The sequence below is a fragment of the Pundamilia nyererei genome, unplaced genomic scaffold (genome assembly GCF_000239375.1).
Source record: "Pundamilia nyererei isolate P.nyererei 1_Seehausen unplaced genomic scaffold, PunNye1.0 scaffold00082, whole genome shotgun sequence".
NCBI lineage: Eukaryota > Metazoa > Chordata > Actinopteri > Cichliformes > Cichlidae > Pundamilia > Pundamilia nyererei.
The window spans coordinates 2,429,825-2,445,592 of NW_005187483.1; the positions used below are offsets into that span (position 1 = coordinate 2,429,825).

The window sequence follows — 15,768 nt, forward strand, 5'->3', positions numbered from 1 at the left end:
TTCATTTAGTAACATCTTATTAAATAGTTTTAGGGACAAAGAATAAAACATTTTGTTGCTACAATTAGTTTACACAATTTATATTCCAGAATGTTTAGCAAACTTTGCTCCATTAAATATACATTTGTGTTTTTACATCTATTTAAAGTTTCTCAGCTTGTTCTTGGATTTATATTGGTAATGTGTTAACATGGACAGAAAACAATGTTAGAGTAAAAAAATACAATATGAAAAGATCATAAACAGGATTCCACCAAACCACAGATTTGAAATAGGGTTCAAATGTATTTACTTTTTAAATAAAAAGTACAAGAAAATGGTGCGCTTTCCAGCATGATTTAAGATTCAAAGTTATGATTCGTTTCTTACAAATATTTGCTTGCAAAAACATAAAAACTATGTATATAAAAAAAAAAAAAACATTAAAAAGATAGAACACTTAATACACAGAAGTATAGTCTCCAGGTAATGACCCCTTCAAAATAACTGAAAGGGATCGATGTCTTTGTGTTACGCACCTTATGGTCACCTTTTTAAGAGCCATGTGAATGTAATTCAAACCAGAAACAATGTTTTTATTTTGTTTTTTACTGTAACTGGCTGCTTCTTTCACAGCTGTGCGAGAGGTGCATGTGTACTAAATCCTACAATAAGACAGGAGTACAATAATAAAAAACTGGAGGAAGCTGCCATGAGGCACAAAGACATCCCATGTTCATCTTCACATTAAGCGATAAGGCAGGTTTCACTCAGCTGCTTGATAAACAACAGGCTCTTAATAAGGTGACCAACGGGTGTGTCCTCCTCCTGCATTCAGAAATGGTGACAATAAAAATTCCAGAGGAGAAAAACAAGGTACACCAATCACGAGGACACAGATGTATCTTCACTGCAGGGCCAAGAGTGTGCAAGGAGAGACTGATGTGATGGGAGAAGTGCTGGTTGTATGAACATGATATGACACAGAAAACAAGGTCGCGAGTCGTGTGCATGCCAGAAATTTACTACAGCAAGGGCCAACCCCCCCAAAACTACCTCTAAACTACCCTCTATCTCTGTGGAAGCTGCTTAAAAGTCTGACTTTGATCACTGCCAGCTCTCAGAGCTAGGTTATATAGTCACGACACATCAGCTGGAGTGCCAACAACACACTGCTTATTTTACCAACCACCTGGTAAAGTCCCTTTGCAAGTCAGCCAATAATTTAAACGAGGGAGATGAGGTTTTAGATTTACAGTTTTCGCACGTCAGTTATCTCTAACCCTGGGCTCTTTTGTGACATCATTACTCTGTTTTTTTTACCATCTACTCTGGATGGTCATTCAGTATTTTGGAAAAATCAGTCTGCGACCTCGTAAGGAGTTTCAGTGGTATAGTCAACGCAAATTATATTACTGCAATTGCATATTTTATTTGACAAACAAATGGAAATCTATAAAAATGTCCCAACACCTTTAACCCTACCTAAAAAGTGACGCCCCTGTAGATATTAAGGGTCACATAATTAATAACTATGGTTTATTTTGGCGTAACAAAGTATGAGACGTCACCAAATCAGAGCAGTACGTCATAAATGGAACTACAGCTGTTTTAATTAGGTCATTAATGTTCACACCTCCTTTAAAGTCTTCAAAAGCACTGTAGTAATATTTCAGGTTTCCAGGTTAGTGCGTATGAAGTCATCTGGACCCCAGTCTTCTTGGCACCATTACATGTGCAAACAGTACTTCGTAGTAAAAAGGCCCTGATCTGTAAATTCTGAACTATCCAGTTCGACATTTAAAAGTGTTCATCTTTCGCTTTCAAATGCAACATGATAGAAATGGAATGAAATAGAAGCAGCTTTTATATTACGTCAGAAACAACCCTTTCAAAGCCTCTCTCGCCGGGTGACCTTCTAAAAGCACCGATTGGAGCTGGGGCGGAGGGCAGGAGTAGCTGTCAATCATTACCGGTCTTTACAGGGCTTCAACAAGTAAACTAAAACACACTAAAAATTCTGAAAGGGACGCATAAACCCGTTAGACTTTTTCTTTTTTAAAACCCCCCATAAATAAATAAATAGCTTTAATAAGAGATAAAAATGGGGGAATCTGGAATGAGACTAAACTAATCACGTCTCTCAGTAGCAACAAATGTCAATGAAAAGTTTTGGTATATGGTAACAGAACAGCAGAAATACAAATAAAGAGCTTTGAGCGTTTTGGTTTTATAAAAATCTCAAGTGGGCTACTCTTTATTTCTATGCATCATTTTTTTATATTGTTGCCAACTCTGTGGTATTTTTTTCAAAAGCTGCTCTTTATACATAGAAGCAGCAGAGGCACACAGTGTGGTCAGAAAAGAGTGGCTCTGTTTTTGGGGTGGGGGGCACGCCTGGGTTAATACCGTACAGACTGCAAATGCTTTGAAACTTAGTAGGAGATGAAAGAGAGCGCGTATTGATGACTGAGGGAGAGCAGGAATGTGAAGAAAAAGTCATGACCAGAGTTAAACAAGTAAACATTGATACGTCATGACTGTCGGGGAAAAAAAAGAACCCCCCCAAACTGCCACACTGCACATGTGAGCTGATGAAGGGCACAAAAGAAAGAAACTGTTAGATTTATATACTCTATAGTCAGCAAAATACACTGTCCTTACCTCCCAGTACAATTATATAGCCTTTAGGTAAATCCTACCTTAATATACATCCACAGTGACCCCAAAACTGTGAGACAAGTCCCACACGGAGCTGTGCGAGAACACTTATTCTCATGTCATCATTCATCAGTTTCATATATACTCACACAAGGTCTCCCTGACAAGGCCACATGTCCGTGTTACTGTGCGCATTAATGCAGCTCTTATAAATCCTCTGCCGTCACCATGATGATAGAGGCATTATTAAAAGCTTGTCTCATTAGTTAAGAGCCAGCATGTAAAGTAAATAAAGGGTAGCAGATTTAAATTAAAACTTTAACGAGCATGTTCAGGAAAGGCAGAGTTTTGGTCCTGTTAACAACTGATGAATAATACTGACATAATCTAAATAAATGTAAACCGGTATGTTAGTGATTTTCTTTTCTGCCCAGTAATATGGGAGAAGTCTTCTGAATATTAGCACTTCATTATGAAATAATATGGGATGCGAGCCTCTTTAGCGTGAGCGTGTTTTACTGAAGAATCTGTGAAGTGACATTCTACTTTGAACTCAGGAAGGAGGTACTACAAAAATAAATCTCACAATCACTTCACATGGCTAAGGGGACCCTACAAACTACTTCCATCATTCTGCATGACCCCCTGTTGTGCAATGCAGTGCTCGTGCTTGATCTACAGTGGCTGCTGGTGTGTGCATGTGTGGTTGCATAACAAATCCAGAGGGGAACGATTCCTAACATGATGCTCAAGTCCCATATTTCAATCTACTGTGCTTTGAGAAGAATGTATGCAACATAATTTGGGCTGTCTCAGTTAGCAGCGATCACGAGTGAGTGAGCCATTAGACATTCAGCTCCGACTGCCTGACATCCATCTGTCTCCTCCTGGATTACTCCATGCACACATGCACACAAACAGACTGATCTCCACATGGTGACATCTTTTATAGCATGCTGTGGCTTGCTATAGCATGCTTAAAATAGCATAGTGGGAAGTGGGAAGAGACTGATACAAGCTATAGAAAATAAACGCATATAGTGACAGGGTGGGAAGGGGGGGGGGGGGGTTGGTGCATCACATTTTCTTCCACACAATCCAGTGCCGCTTCTGTCCTCCACTCCCCCATTATGTTGACTTAGTGTACCATCCCTTGCTCCCCAAAATTCAACCATTTCAAGGTTTCTCCAGCCTGCTGGTTATACCAGACTCTCTCCCCGTGCTGCGCCGCCCTCCCCTCCCTTTGCCCCATCCCCGTGTCCCATTCTGTTCCTGCAGGCTCCCTGTAGCCGCCCCCAATGGTAGCCTGTGAACGTTGGGCTGATGGGGAAGTTCTTGAAGATTCGGTGTCTGCGGATGAAGTCCATTCCAAACGGCAGGTCGTAGGATCTCATCCCTTCCAGTTCTGCTGCACTAAGACCAGAACCGCGTTTCAGCTTCCTAATACCTCGTTCTTCAGGAGAACCTGAGGATAGAGAGAGATTAATAATGAGTGCCTTAAAGTTCACAATTAAAAGTCCAGGCTAACAAGGAACAAGCTCCACAAGTCTTCTGCTGCTGCTGTGACTTTCTGATGTTTGTGAAGATGGAAAGAAATTCGTAAGATGCGCCTCCGCCCATTCATCTTCAGTTGATTTTCCAGGTGGCAGCAGGTTACGCTCAGACGACTCTCTCAGCCATGTTTTCTTCCACCTTTCCCAGCATGACCTCGAGGATCAGACATACGACCACCCCCCACATGTAGTGCCTTGTACGATACCTGTACCTGCTTGGCAGTCACAGCCACATGTTATGATCGTGTTCCTTAAAAACTTTTTTGCACGCTCCAACAAACTACCATCACTTTCTCAAGCAGCAATAACTTAAAACACTATTAAATGTGAAAACATTCATTCTTGTTCAAACTAATGAAATTAAAAACCTTACCAGGGATGGTATTGTCCAAAATGAAGGCGACAGACCCTCCGACGAACATTGCAGTGGTGAGGAGCACATTTAGCACTTGGTCAATTTCAACAATGCCTGAGAAAGACAGAAGTCGTGAATGTAGTACAATTTGTTTTTGAAGTTACAGCACTGACACAAAGTTAAACTGATCTAATCTCTGGACTGGAGAAGTCACTGAACTTCTGATTGACAAACAACTACTTCCTGACCCACAACACTCTCCTACTGTTACTGGTGCTCCTTGTAAAAGTGAAAATGAGTGACTGAAAGTTTGATTTCCCTTCCGTGCACTCACCGGTGACCAGTGGGTTCTGTTTGAGGTAGTTCGGCAGCATCAGGCCAAAGAAGATCGAGAAGCCCAAGACGAAGAGGTTCCTGGAGGAGTTGAGGTCGACAAACTGCAGGTTGGACAGTCCCACTGCTGTAATCATACCAAACAGGGTGCAGAACAACGCTCCCAGGACTGGGTCAGGCAGAGAGGCAAAGAGGGCACTGAATTTACCCACGAGCCCCAGCAGCAGCATCATGGCAGCTCCATACTGGATTACACGCCTGCTGCCCACCTGGAGAACCAATTAAGACTTTTAAAACACCTTTTTAAATAAAGAGCAGGTAACATGAATACAGAAAAAGTAAATAAAGAATAAAAAAAAAACCCAAAACATATAGTGTGTTACCTTTGTGATTCCAAGGACGCCTATATTTGGACTGGAGGAAGTAGAGCCATTTCCTGTCCCGAAAAGACCATCCAGCACACAGGAAATGCCTTCTATAAATATTCCCCTGCAGAGACAAAAAAACATCATAATTATAGTTCGGACCAGACAGTAAACTGCCTGGGCTGTTTGTGACGAACTACTGAAGTATGAGAGCAAATAAGGAGGTGGAAAAACAAAGGTTACCGGTTGATGGCGTGGATGGGAGGCGGAGGAGCACACGACAGCCGAGCGCAGGCGTAGTAATCTCCAATTGACTCGATGATGCTGGCCACCACAGCGCTCATCATACCGATCACACCTGCAGCCGTCACCGTGGGAACGCCCCACTGGACTGTAGAGGTAAAACATGCTGGTATTTTTATCCATCATCATGCTTAATGCAAACTTTAAACTTTCATATTATATTTCTATAGTCAGTCTACAGCATATATACAATTTGTAGACCTTCCTCTTCATTAATACACTCACAGGGGTAGGGGATTTTGAACCATGGTGCTGCTAAGAGGATCCCTTGACGTGCGTCTGTGCGGGCGTAGAAACCGTATTTGTCCTTATCTGGTGGGAAAACGTCGGTCACAGTGAAAATGAAACATAACAGCCACGACATGAGAATGGCCATTATGATCTGCATGAAAGAGAAAAGAAAAAGCTTATCAGACTTTTACATAACATCAAAAACATGAAGAAAAAAAAACAACAACACCTTTTACCCTTTTTGTATATGTTTTTATTACTTCTCTCCAGCTATCTGTTTATATGCAGAGTATGTGAAAGAAATCATGACCTTTTGGGGTGTATGCATCAGTTTATTAAATTAAATTTGCCTTGGTTATACTTAGACCTGTTTATCCTAGAAGCTAATAAACTAATACATCAGGAGGTGAGTGTTTGGATCTTCTTTGGATACAGCTTTGTTCACATCATGCTGTCTGACTTCACATGTGGACTAACCATTCTACACATTTGGACTAGGAAAAAAAAATCATTTAATGATTAGTTTAAAAGCATTGCAGCATAAGACCTGAGGCCAATAAAAAGACATAAAAGTAATTTGAGATCGTTTCATGAAAAAGGTATAAATTAAAATAAGAGCAGCAAATAAATAATTTAATGGTGTTTTTAATCACTTCACCAGCAGGGGGAAGAAAGTGACTGATTTACAAAGTGCTCAGACAACCTGGGGAGACGGACGTTTGCTCTGCTGAATAATTTGTGACTTACAAGAGAGAAAAATATTAATAATTGGAATGAAAGCAAAAAGTCTAGACACTGTTTGTATGCAGGCACTTACAGCATGTTGTGTACTTACAGGAAACATTTTGAAGACCTGGAGCCTATAGGATGTCCAGCCCTTCTTGGCTTTGTAGATGGGCAGAGGAAAGTGAACATTTCTGGCATACTGAGAGAAGAGCAGCACCAAGAAGATAGTCCTGCAGAGAGAACCAATCTTCCTAAGTTTAGTGGTGACATGTTATACCGCATATTCTCTGCATGACAACCAATTCTGCAAACATATTCCTTTAAGTCCTGCCTATGTCTGACAAGGCTTAAGAGCCAATCAATTATCCTAACGGCCCAAGAAATTAGTTGCAATTACAGCCACAATACCTCAATTCCTGTGGGCGAGAGAAGAGGCCCTCGAGCTACAGTGTAAACAGCTATGACACAGCAGAAGCTGATGTCACACCACCTGAACGTCACATTATGAAGTGCATCATCCTTCATGAGTCAGCCCTCTGTAGCTTCACAGCCCACATGATCCAGGGTTAAGTGCTTCCTAGATTAAGTTTTAATGTGGTCATCTTAGCCACTCAGGTCTTTGAATCATCTCAACTCAGACATACCTTGAACTTTTGAGATACTAACCCGAAATTTTGACTTACCAATGGCATGTTTTCCCCATAGACAAACAGACTCTAGATAGTGTCTTTTTAAAGACAGTGTTATTGAGGACACATTGGCGTGTCCATACTTACAGCATAGCAATACCCCAGTGTTTTCCAGCCCTCTCCCCTGCAGCCTGGAAACCAGACAAGCCAATGAGGGCCACGGTGGGAGTGATGGTCAGAGGTCCGATGTATTTCAGGAGCATCCCGGGGAGACCCAGCATGCCAATGCACACCTCAACCATGGATGACACAATGATGGCACCTTGGATCTGTCAAAACAAAAATAAATAATAAATAAATACATTTCTGTTCTGCAGAAACACGTGAGCTGACACACACACACACACACACACACACACACACACACACACACCTACCTACCTACCTACCTACCTACCTACCAAGATTCATGCAAAATGAACATTTTCATAAATCAAAACACAAAGTAAGGTTTTGTACGTGAGGCTATTGTGAGACTGCTCACTGTCAGTTTGCTTAGTATTAACTAGGTCTGTTTACACTGTACTTGCACATATCAGTACTTAAGCATTAAATAAAAACCCTCAAATTTATGAATTAAAAGCAAACACTGTGATTGTATAGCACAAGGTAACAGAGTCGGCAGCACTGACAGCGATCAGTGTTAATCCTGTTTGCCTGGTCTTTCTGTTCTCCTCTGTCACATTTTATCAAACGTCTGTTCCTTCATTCAACAATCTGATTCAGTCTGATCGAGTTTCGCCTCATTCACGTGTCACATAACAAACAATTACTCAACCGGCTTACGCAAATGCAAAAGGTTAACGCAAATTAAGAGCATGTGTCACACAAACCCAAACCCTGCAGACATATAGAAAACAGTAATGTCTCTATTTTAGCAGCATATATACAATGTTCAACTTTTTAAACATCAGCTTAACAGACATACTTTTCAAATTTAGTTGTTCAAAAATGTGTTATTTAAGTGCAGTTCAACAACATTTAGAGAAAACCTGCAGTAAAGTCAGTCACCCCTTCCCACAAAGATGTGGTTTGGAACAGTGTGAGTGAGTGTATGTGTGAGCGTGTGCATGTTTCTTTGCCTTACCTCTCGTATCCTGGGCTGCCAAATGTGCTCTGTGTTGAGGAGCTCTGTACCGTTTAATGCTGGAATATCTGCTTGTGGAAAAAGACGAGATGAGCAATCAGAAACCAACGAATCACAGATCTTTGCAAGGCTTTCCCACTGAAAGCCAGACAGACCATTGAGATATAATATATTGTAAAGTAAAGATAGATGACAGTCCTCTCTTCACCTGTGTTGTTGCACTTCCATTTCTCCAGTGACAGGATGGCTCTGGCTGGTGCGAGAAAGGCGAAAGCACTGGCCTGAAACAAAGGAAGCCTGAAAAACATGAAAAGCTCACTTTAGATATTAAACACTTAAGCCAACTAAGCCATCTCTTTAAGAAATAAGAGAACCATTTCGGGTTAGTTGTGATGTACTGAACAAAAAGATGACCTTTTTCAAAATGTATTTATTGACAGTTCACAATTTAAAAACAGGGTTATTCAGCCTCAATTCATAATTTAATTGGAGCCAAATCTGCTTGTCTAGGGTGAGATACCCCATCTAGCTGAGGTGCTGTGAAACACTTTCACTAGCTGCATAAAATGTTTTGACAAGAGTTAAAAACAGACTTCACATAAGCTGAATTTCATCAAAGTTGTAGAAATAGTTTAGGAAGTGTGGCTGTTTAAAAATTAGTCACATTTGGGACATTTTTGCCAAACTTCAGGGGGTTTTAGTCATATCTGGTTTCAATTAAGAACTTCTGATCTGTAACCCTAGAAGTACAATCATTAAAAACTAGACTAGACCAAGTATCATTTTTAGTTTCAGTGAGCCAAAATTAGATGAGTGTTCACAAGTACTCCCCCACATGCTGCTCCACCTGACCTTGATTTCCATTTTTTAAAAACATCACTGACAGTATTGCATGAGAATACACCTGGACTGCTGCTGACTAATCTAAGGACAGTTAAAAAGAGGAGAGGTAGTGGGAAGGAAAAAGGAAATGTTTCTTAAGAGGAAGTGAGATTTCATAAGCGCTAATTATGAATTGGCAGCACATCTGTTTGTTTCAACTAAAAGTCAGTGTTTTATGTACAGCTGCTTCTTGTCAGTGCAAATATACAAATCAATGAAAAAACTCCAGAAAATTTTATGTGGGCCTCAAGATTGATGGTTGGCTCCATAAAACAAAATATTTTTAACTCAACTTTATCCCCGTGTTTTTACCCTTTTCATGTTTATCATCATTGCTGTAATGTTTTCTTTGCTTTTCATTTTTAAAATCTGTTTCGTCATGTAGGCTTCATGTGTGCTTTAATGTGTAACTGTAAAACAAATCACTAAACATTTCTGTGTATACAAGTCTCATGTTTGCAGGTAGCAGCTGTGCACACAAGCAGGACACTTTGGGTAAAAAGAGAGACACTTTCACCTTTCCTGGAAAAGCATTTTGCCCTTTTTGATTGACCTCACTTGGCAGGATGACTCAGAAATCTTCACTGCATATCACCCCCACCCACTTTCCACCTCTTTACAGCTCTGCACGTGTTCTTCTGCGTCATTCCTCAGTACACATCTCCAAACCTTCCCCCCCCTCGTCCTGCATTCAGTCTATCACTGTGGATACGATCGAGTCAGTCACTTGATAGCTGAAGAAATCTGAGCAGGGATGAATATGTCTGTAACCAGGCTTGTTAACAGGTTTGAACATGCAGTTAGAGAAATAGTCAGGTGAAGAAATATTTAAATGTTGAGCACCAACATGACATTCTAATGAACAGAGAGAGGCCCAGAGGACTGATGGGCTGGGATATGCATAAATAATCAGCCTAGAATAACAGTTTTTGTCCATGCTGATCTGCCTTTTTCTTCATTTTTTCTTTTTTTTTTCCTTCATTGTTAGGGAGTTATCTGGTACATTATAAACAATCCAGATGTGATGGAGTATGACTATTACAGATACACTGTTGCTGTCTCCCTTTCCCCCCTGCTTTTATCCTCTCCCTCCCTTAGTGGTTTCCATTCAGTGACATTTCTCTGGAGAAACGAATCCACTGAGAGATGGACAGATAAGCACCGTCTGTGACGTCAGGGCAGCACTGCCTGAAAGAGGGGAAGCTGCTGGTATGGCAACAATGACGGGCTTAACAAAAAAAAAAAGACCAGACTGTGTTTCAGTCTCCCCCCTCCCCATCTTTTCTATGAAAAAGCAAAAACTGAGCATGTGATTTATGTTTTAGATGTTTTTGAGCACTCTACTACACAATCAGTAAACATATACAATCTACATATTTAATGATCCTTTTTCTGGCATTTATAGCATCATGTAAGACTGGAGATAAAGTTTATATTTTGATAGAAACTCATCAGTTCACAGGGGGAAAAAAATATTTTGCAAGTACAGAATTTACTTTTTAAACTATAACAACTAATCAGCAACCGAAAAAACAAAAACAACAAAACAAAAATCTGTCCTTTTCTGCTGATATCAAAAGCTGATATTAACCTCAGCCTGATGCTGAGACATTACATTTGTGGCTGATAATTGGCACAGACACTGAAAGATGTAGATATTTACCAGGCAATCAGATTTTAGTGGGACGCATTATGGGAAAAGTGGGATGCAGCACTGTTGTGGTCCTAAAACACAGAATATTTTCACTACATTGTTAGACTATGTCTTCAGACGTTGGAGACCACTAACCCTTGCAGAGCTGTCAGTTTTGTAGTCTCCAGATCTGTTCTGTCACAGAAACATATCAACATCTAAATGGAAATGAGGACTAAACTCAAATGTTAAAATGCAAGTTGTATAGAGTGTCTGAAATAGTTTGCCACATTGTCCAACAGGGGGCAGCTTCTTCACTTTCAGATTGACCCATTATATGTCCACATGAACTGTCTGTAAAATAAGTTGTGGGAAAAAAAGGACAAGACAATGGGCTAATAAAATTACCAATAAACGTAAGGCTGTTTGCTCAGCTTGCACAAATCAGTGACGATTCAGGACTAAATCACTTTCTGAAGGTATGACAGCCAATTAATGTTTCATGTATTACAGTTAATAGTGGAGGAACTGGCCAAATGTATCAGCTGTAGTTGCTATTTATTAGTTGTCAAAAGGGTTTCAGAGGGTTTAATCTACTTGGGGTTGTGCTGTTGTCCAGTGACTCATCCCTAAAAACTTTTTTTTTAATGAAAGTACAGACCCAGAAGAGGAGGACAACAGTTAAACAGTTACATTTGTGATTGACATGACATTGACCAATCAGCTGAAAGAAGAAAAATAGGGTCAAAATCTCTGAGCTCATAGAAGTGCACTGAGATTACTCCGGTGACTCGGGAGGCTATTTCAGTCAAGTAAACTCACTGTTGCTTTCAAAACAAACAGCCTGAGATCATACAAACTTCGTGACAAGGTGCATTAGCCGGACAAAAACAGCCACTAGAAGATGGTTATTGTGAATAGGATAACAACAGGGTCAACAACAACACTGAGGTAAGCTGTGGTGCTAAATGATCTTCAGCTGGACTTGAGAGGCTCAAGGTAAGCTATAAAAAGGGTCCACACACCATCGCATCACCAGCAGCAGCAGCCTAATTTGTTGACAGCTCATAGGTTAGATCCATGTTTACGCGTGTGTGAGCTTATGCAAGTGTTGCAGCAGAAATAGACCATCTGAGCAGACATAATTTTTCCTAATCGTCCTTTGTGTATCGCTTCTAGAGTAGCCTTCTACTGCTACAGCACATCAAGGATTGATGTGTTGATGCTCACATACCTACCTTAGTTCTAACAAGTAACCTGAGACTTTCTCTCAGCTCAAACCTTTCTGGAAATTTTTGTGTGTGTGTGTGTGTGTGTGTGTGTGTGTGTGTGTGTGTGTGTGTGTGTGTGTGTGTGTATAAAACCCCAGTAAAGGGGCAGTCTCTGAAATACCCAAACTGCCACCAAAGTCACGCAGCTGGGTTGAATGTTATCAGTTCCTCATTGTGTTTGGATGACTAACTGCATCCTTAATGTGATTGTCTGATTAGAGATTTACAGGTGACCACATGTAATGTGATGAGTGTATATCTTTTTCTACAAGGGGCTAATTTTTAAGCCACTATTTGTCTGTTAATAAAATAAAAGGAGGAGGCAGGATAACTTTCACACACTTTTTTCCTTTCCATCAAAGTATCAGTAAAAGTCATAGAGTCAGTGTTAAAATGAACAGCCTGTGTGTGCGACTGTCTGGGTTTATATGAGTGAGGTGATTTGGCCGGTGTTGCTGCTGCTGTGCAGCATGATAACGAGACCAAGACTCTTCCACAACAGGATTGAAAGATTAGGTTTAATAATAAAAAAAAAAAGGAAAGAAAGAAAACGAGCCAGGGTTCTCTCGCGCAACTGCTCCTTCTTTATGAAAGAAAAACAGCACCTCTTGCCATCATAACTCAACTTTCATTAAAACAGACCCCAGAGATGTGATAATATCCATGACAACAGATAACATTTTATACCAGTCATTATTTTCTGGCAAGTGATAGGAGTGATATAACCTTAAGAGCTGAATAAGGGTGAATCACCGATTACAAAACATACCTCACATTAAGCAGGTCTGATTTTATGTCCGTCGTAAATAACAAACAAAAGTAGAAAGTGTAGAAATAGTGCAGAGGGACCGTTACCAAATGAAGAGTTTAATTCTTTGTATTTCCAGAAAAACAAGTATGAAGACAAAACGCGATACATTCTTGAGAAAGGGGGTCAAAGCGAATCATTCCACACATCTAAACTGGTAAAACAGGCCATCCCTCCTGGAAAAGTCACTACTGACCAAGACATGCCCGTGGTTAATCAGTTATTGCTTCCGTGTTTTTCACATTGCTTGGCCAGAAGTGATGCAATAGAAGAACCACATGTTGTCTCAATTTCATAAAATATTACAGAAACACAGCAGAGAAATTAAAATGCTACTCATCCATATTTTGATAGAAACTACACGTAAAAGATAAATAAAGCTTGTATGTAGTAGTGCGTATCTTTGTGGATGCAAATTGGACTAATCTGCAGCTCTAAATTAAAAAGATGTAATTCATTTACTCAGTTCATGTAACGCCTAAACACACTCACAGTTACTCAGGGATGAGAGACAGCGGGGGAAGAGAGGTGTGTGTGCATACCTGCAGCCCAGTGTGGTCTGTAGCAGGGTAGTGATCCCCACACAGAAGAAGATGGTCCCTATGAGCTGACTGGTTGCCCACTGATCAAAGCCGACGCACATCGCCTCAGAGAGGAGGAACGGCACCGCAATGGTTCCACTGAAACATGTCAAGTAGTGCTGGAAAGACAAGATGGCAGAAGGTCGTTCCTGTTTTTTTCCACCATCTACTATAGAAATTTAGTCCACCCCCTTCCCAAAAGCCCCCGATAACAAAGCACAAATGTTTAGTTTTATAATTTGGATCCTCACCATCATTCCTTTAGGCTCATAAGTGGAAAATATAATGGGAAGTCTTTGACCCTCAAATGAAACTATCTGCATTGTTTATATGGTTACCATATTCCCAGAACAGATTAGTCTATTTCCCCATTTATAATCAGGGTACCAGTCATCCAGTTCTCTACTACGGGAGTGGACAATCCAGTTCCGCTCCCACCTTGCTCCACCTGGAAATTCCCAAATCTAAAGAAAAGCCTGTTTAGCCTGTTTACCTGTGCAAACCACAAAGAAGTCTCAGGTGAACTGAAGTTAATTTAATTTAATATTTGTATTTATGCATCAGCTAACCATTCTTAACAGGCAGATTATTAAACTGATTTATATTCTGAGCACAGTTGGATTAAGAGGACAGAAGGAAAAAAAAAATAGACGTCACTGACATAAAACATAGCTTAAAAAGCATCTGCCACACCCTTATCATAGAGTGTGTATTTGACATTCTCAGTCCATATTAACCTCCTAAGACCCAAACTCTTCCACGGCATGCATTTTTAATTTCTCTTTGATAGTTGGGCTGATTGGGTCCTCATGAATGTAAAAACAAAGAATTACCAGATTTTTTATTTATTTTTTACTTAATTTTTGTTTCTAAGAAAAATGAGAGCCACATATGAGAATATTCATTTAAAATTTTGATAGAACAGTAGCAGTATAATGTCCTCGTAAGTGGATATCAGGCCCCTGTACAGCAAAATTGAGTACTTTGGTCTAAATAACCCAAAATGTGATGTCCACATATGTGGACGCAGGGTCCTAGGAGGTTAAAACAATTTAATGTGTAGGTTTACCTGTAATCCCAAGAGCACACAGAGATACCAGGGTGGGGTGTCTTCAATGGTGTAGATCATATCAGACCTCCTTGCATCAATACTGTCTGTACTGTCCAATGTCTCAGACATTGAGCTCTACACACATAATGAAACACAAACAGTATTATTATCATTTTAATCCACTTCCCTTTGCATCAGTGCATGTACTTTACATAGGATGTACAGGAAAATAGCTGCCACATGATGTGTTAGTGCAAGAGAAACGTGTCAGAGCAGATCTGAGGAGAGCTCTGTTAAATGTCTCAGACAGAGCTCTACACAGACAATGAAACACAAAGAAACTGTATCCTGTTAATCTACACTTCTCTTTACATGCATGCTATATGACATGTACTGGAAAATAATGTTATGTCAGTGGAACATGTCTGAGCCGATCTGTGGAATTTTATGAATGGAAAAATACCAGAGGTAAATTTCTGTCTTACAGAAAAGTGCAGTGTCATGGTGACATTGAGAGCAGAGAACCACAGAGGAAGATAAGGAGTCATTCTGATGAGTTGGTCTTTTCTACTAAATATCTCATCAGCATCTTTCTGTACTACAATGAGGTTAAAGTTTTTATGTAAACAAAAATAAACCAGGAAAACAGAACAACAAAACGTAATTTTTCTAACTTCTACTTTGGAGATTAGAATTGAAAACAACAGCATGTTTACAGCAGAAGTTTATACTATAAATAGTGAATCACATGAAAGGGTTTTACTTATAATGATATGGCTTTTGTTTTCAGGGAAAACCCATGAATGGATACTTATCATAATTACAGGTTTTAAGCTTCATGATTGCCACTTACTGTTAAAAAAAAATGGAGGTCATAGCTCACTTTGGCTTGTTTTTATAAACAATGTAAGACATGGGTATACATTCCCTGATCTACATCCTGTAGCTACGGCATCAGTGCAAATTCAGCCTTTTATGGGAAGAACATTTTAGAGAAATAAAAACTTCTTTAAGATTTGCATACCCCTTTTCAATAACATTTAAGGTCAGCATTTTTAGAATAGATAAAAACTTTGCTTACTTATTTTTGTTGTCTCAAAACAAAAGGTGAAAAGCATCTATTAAAACTTACTGGATGTGATTTTTAAAGAAACAAAGCAAACTTTGCTACACATCACAGAGACATCACTAGGTCTTTAGACCAGTGGAGCATTGAGGGCTGTTTGCTTTATTATTAATAAATCAGTCTTTGATAACAAT

At 39.8% G+C, this 15,768-nt stretch overlaps 1 protein-coding gene across 7 annotated transcripts in view; it reads right to left on the bottom strand.

Moving 5' to 3' along the window:
- slc23a2 (solute carrier family 23 member 2) overlaps window positions 1-15,768 on the bottom strand; it is a 37,270-nt gene continuing 21,502 nt past the window's right edge. For all 7 annotated transcript variants that reach the window (XM_005738251.1, XM_005738249.1, XM_005738250.1 and 4 more), the window contains 12 exons: window positions 14,527-14,643; window positions 13,419-13,576; window positions 8,491-8,579; window positions 8,283-8,350; window positions 7,283-7,464; window positions 6,616-6,736; window positions 5,775-5,931; window positions 5,490-5,637; window positions 5,265-5,370; window positions 4,883-5,150; window positions 4,567-4,662; window positions 1-4,105 (listed from right to left, as the gene is read on the bottom strand). In XM_005738251.1, the coding sequence (XP_005738308.1) occupies window positions 3,840-4,105; window positions 4,567-4,662; window positions 4,883-5,150; window positions 5,265-5,370; window positions 5,490-5,637; window positions 5,775-5,931; window positions 6,616-6,736; window positions 7,283-7,464; window positions 8,283-8,350; window positions 8,491-8,579; window positions 13,419-13,576; window positions 14,527-14,643 (1,776 nt within the window). In that variant the 3' untranslated portion in view covers window positions 1-3,839. The remainder of the gene's footprint in view (window positions 4,106-4,566; window positions 4,663-4,882; window positions 5,151-5,264; window positions 5,371-5,489; window positions 5,638-5,774; window positions 5,932-6,615; window positions 6,737-7,282; window positions 7,465-8,282; window positions 8,351-8,490; window positions 8,580-13,418; window positions 13,577-14,526; window positions 14,644-15,768) is intronic.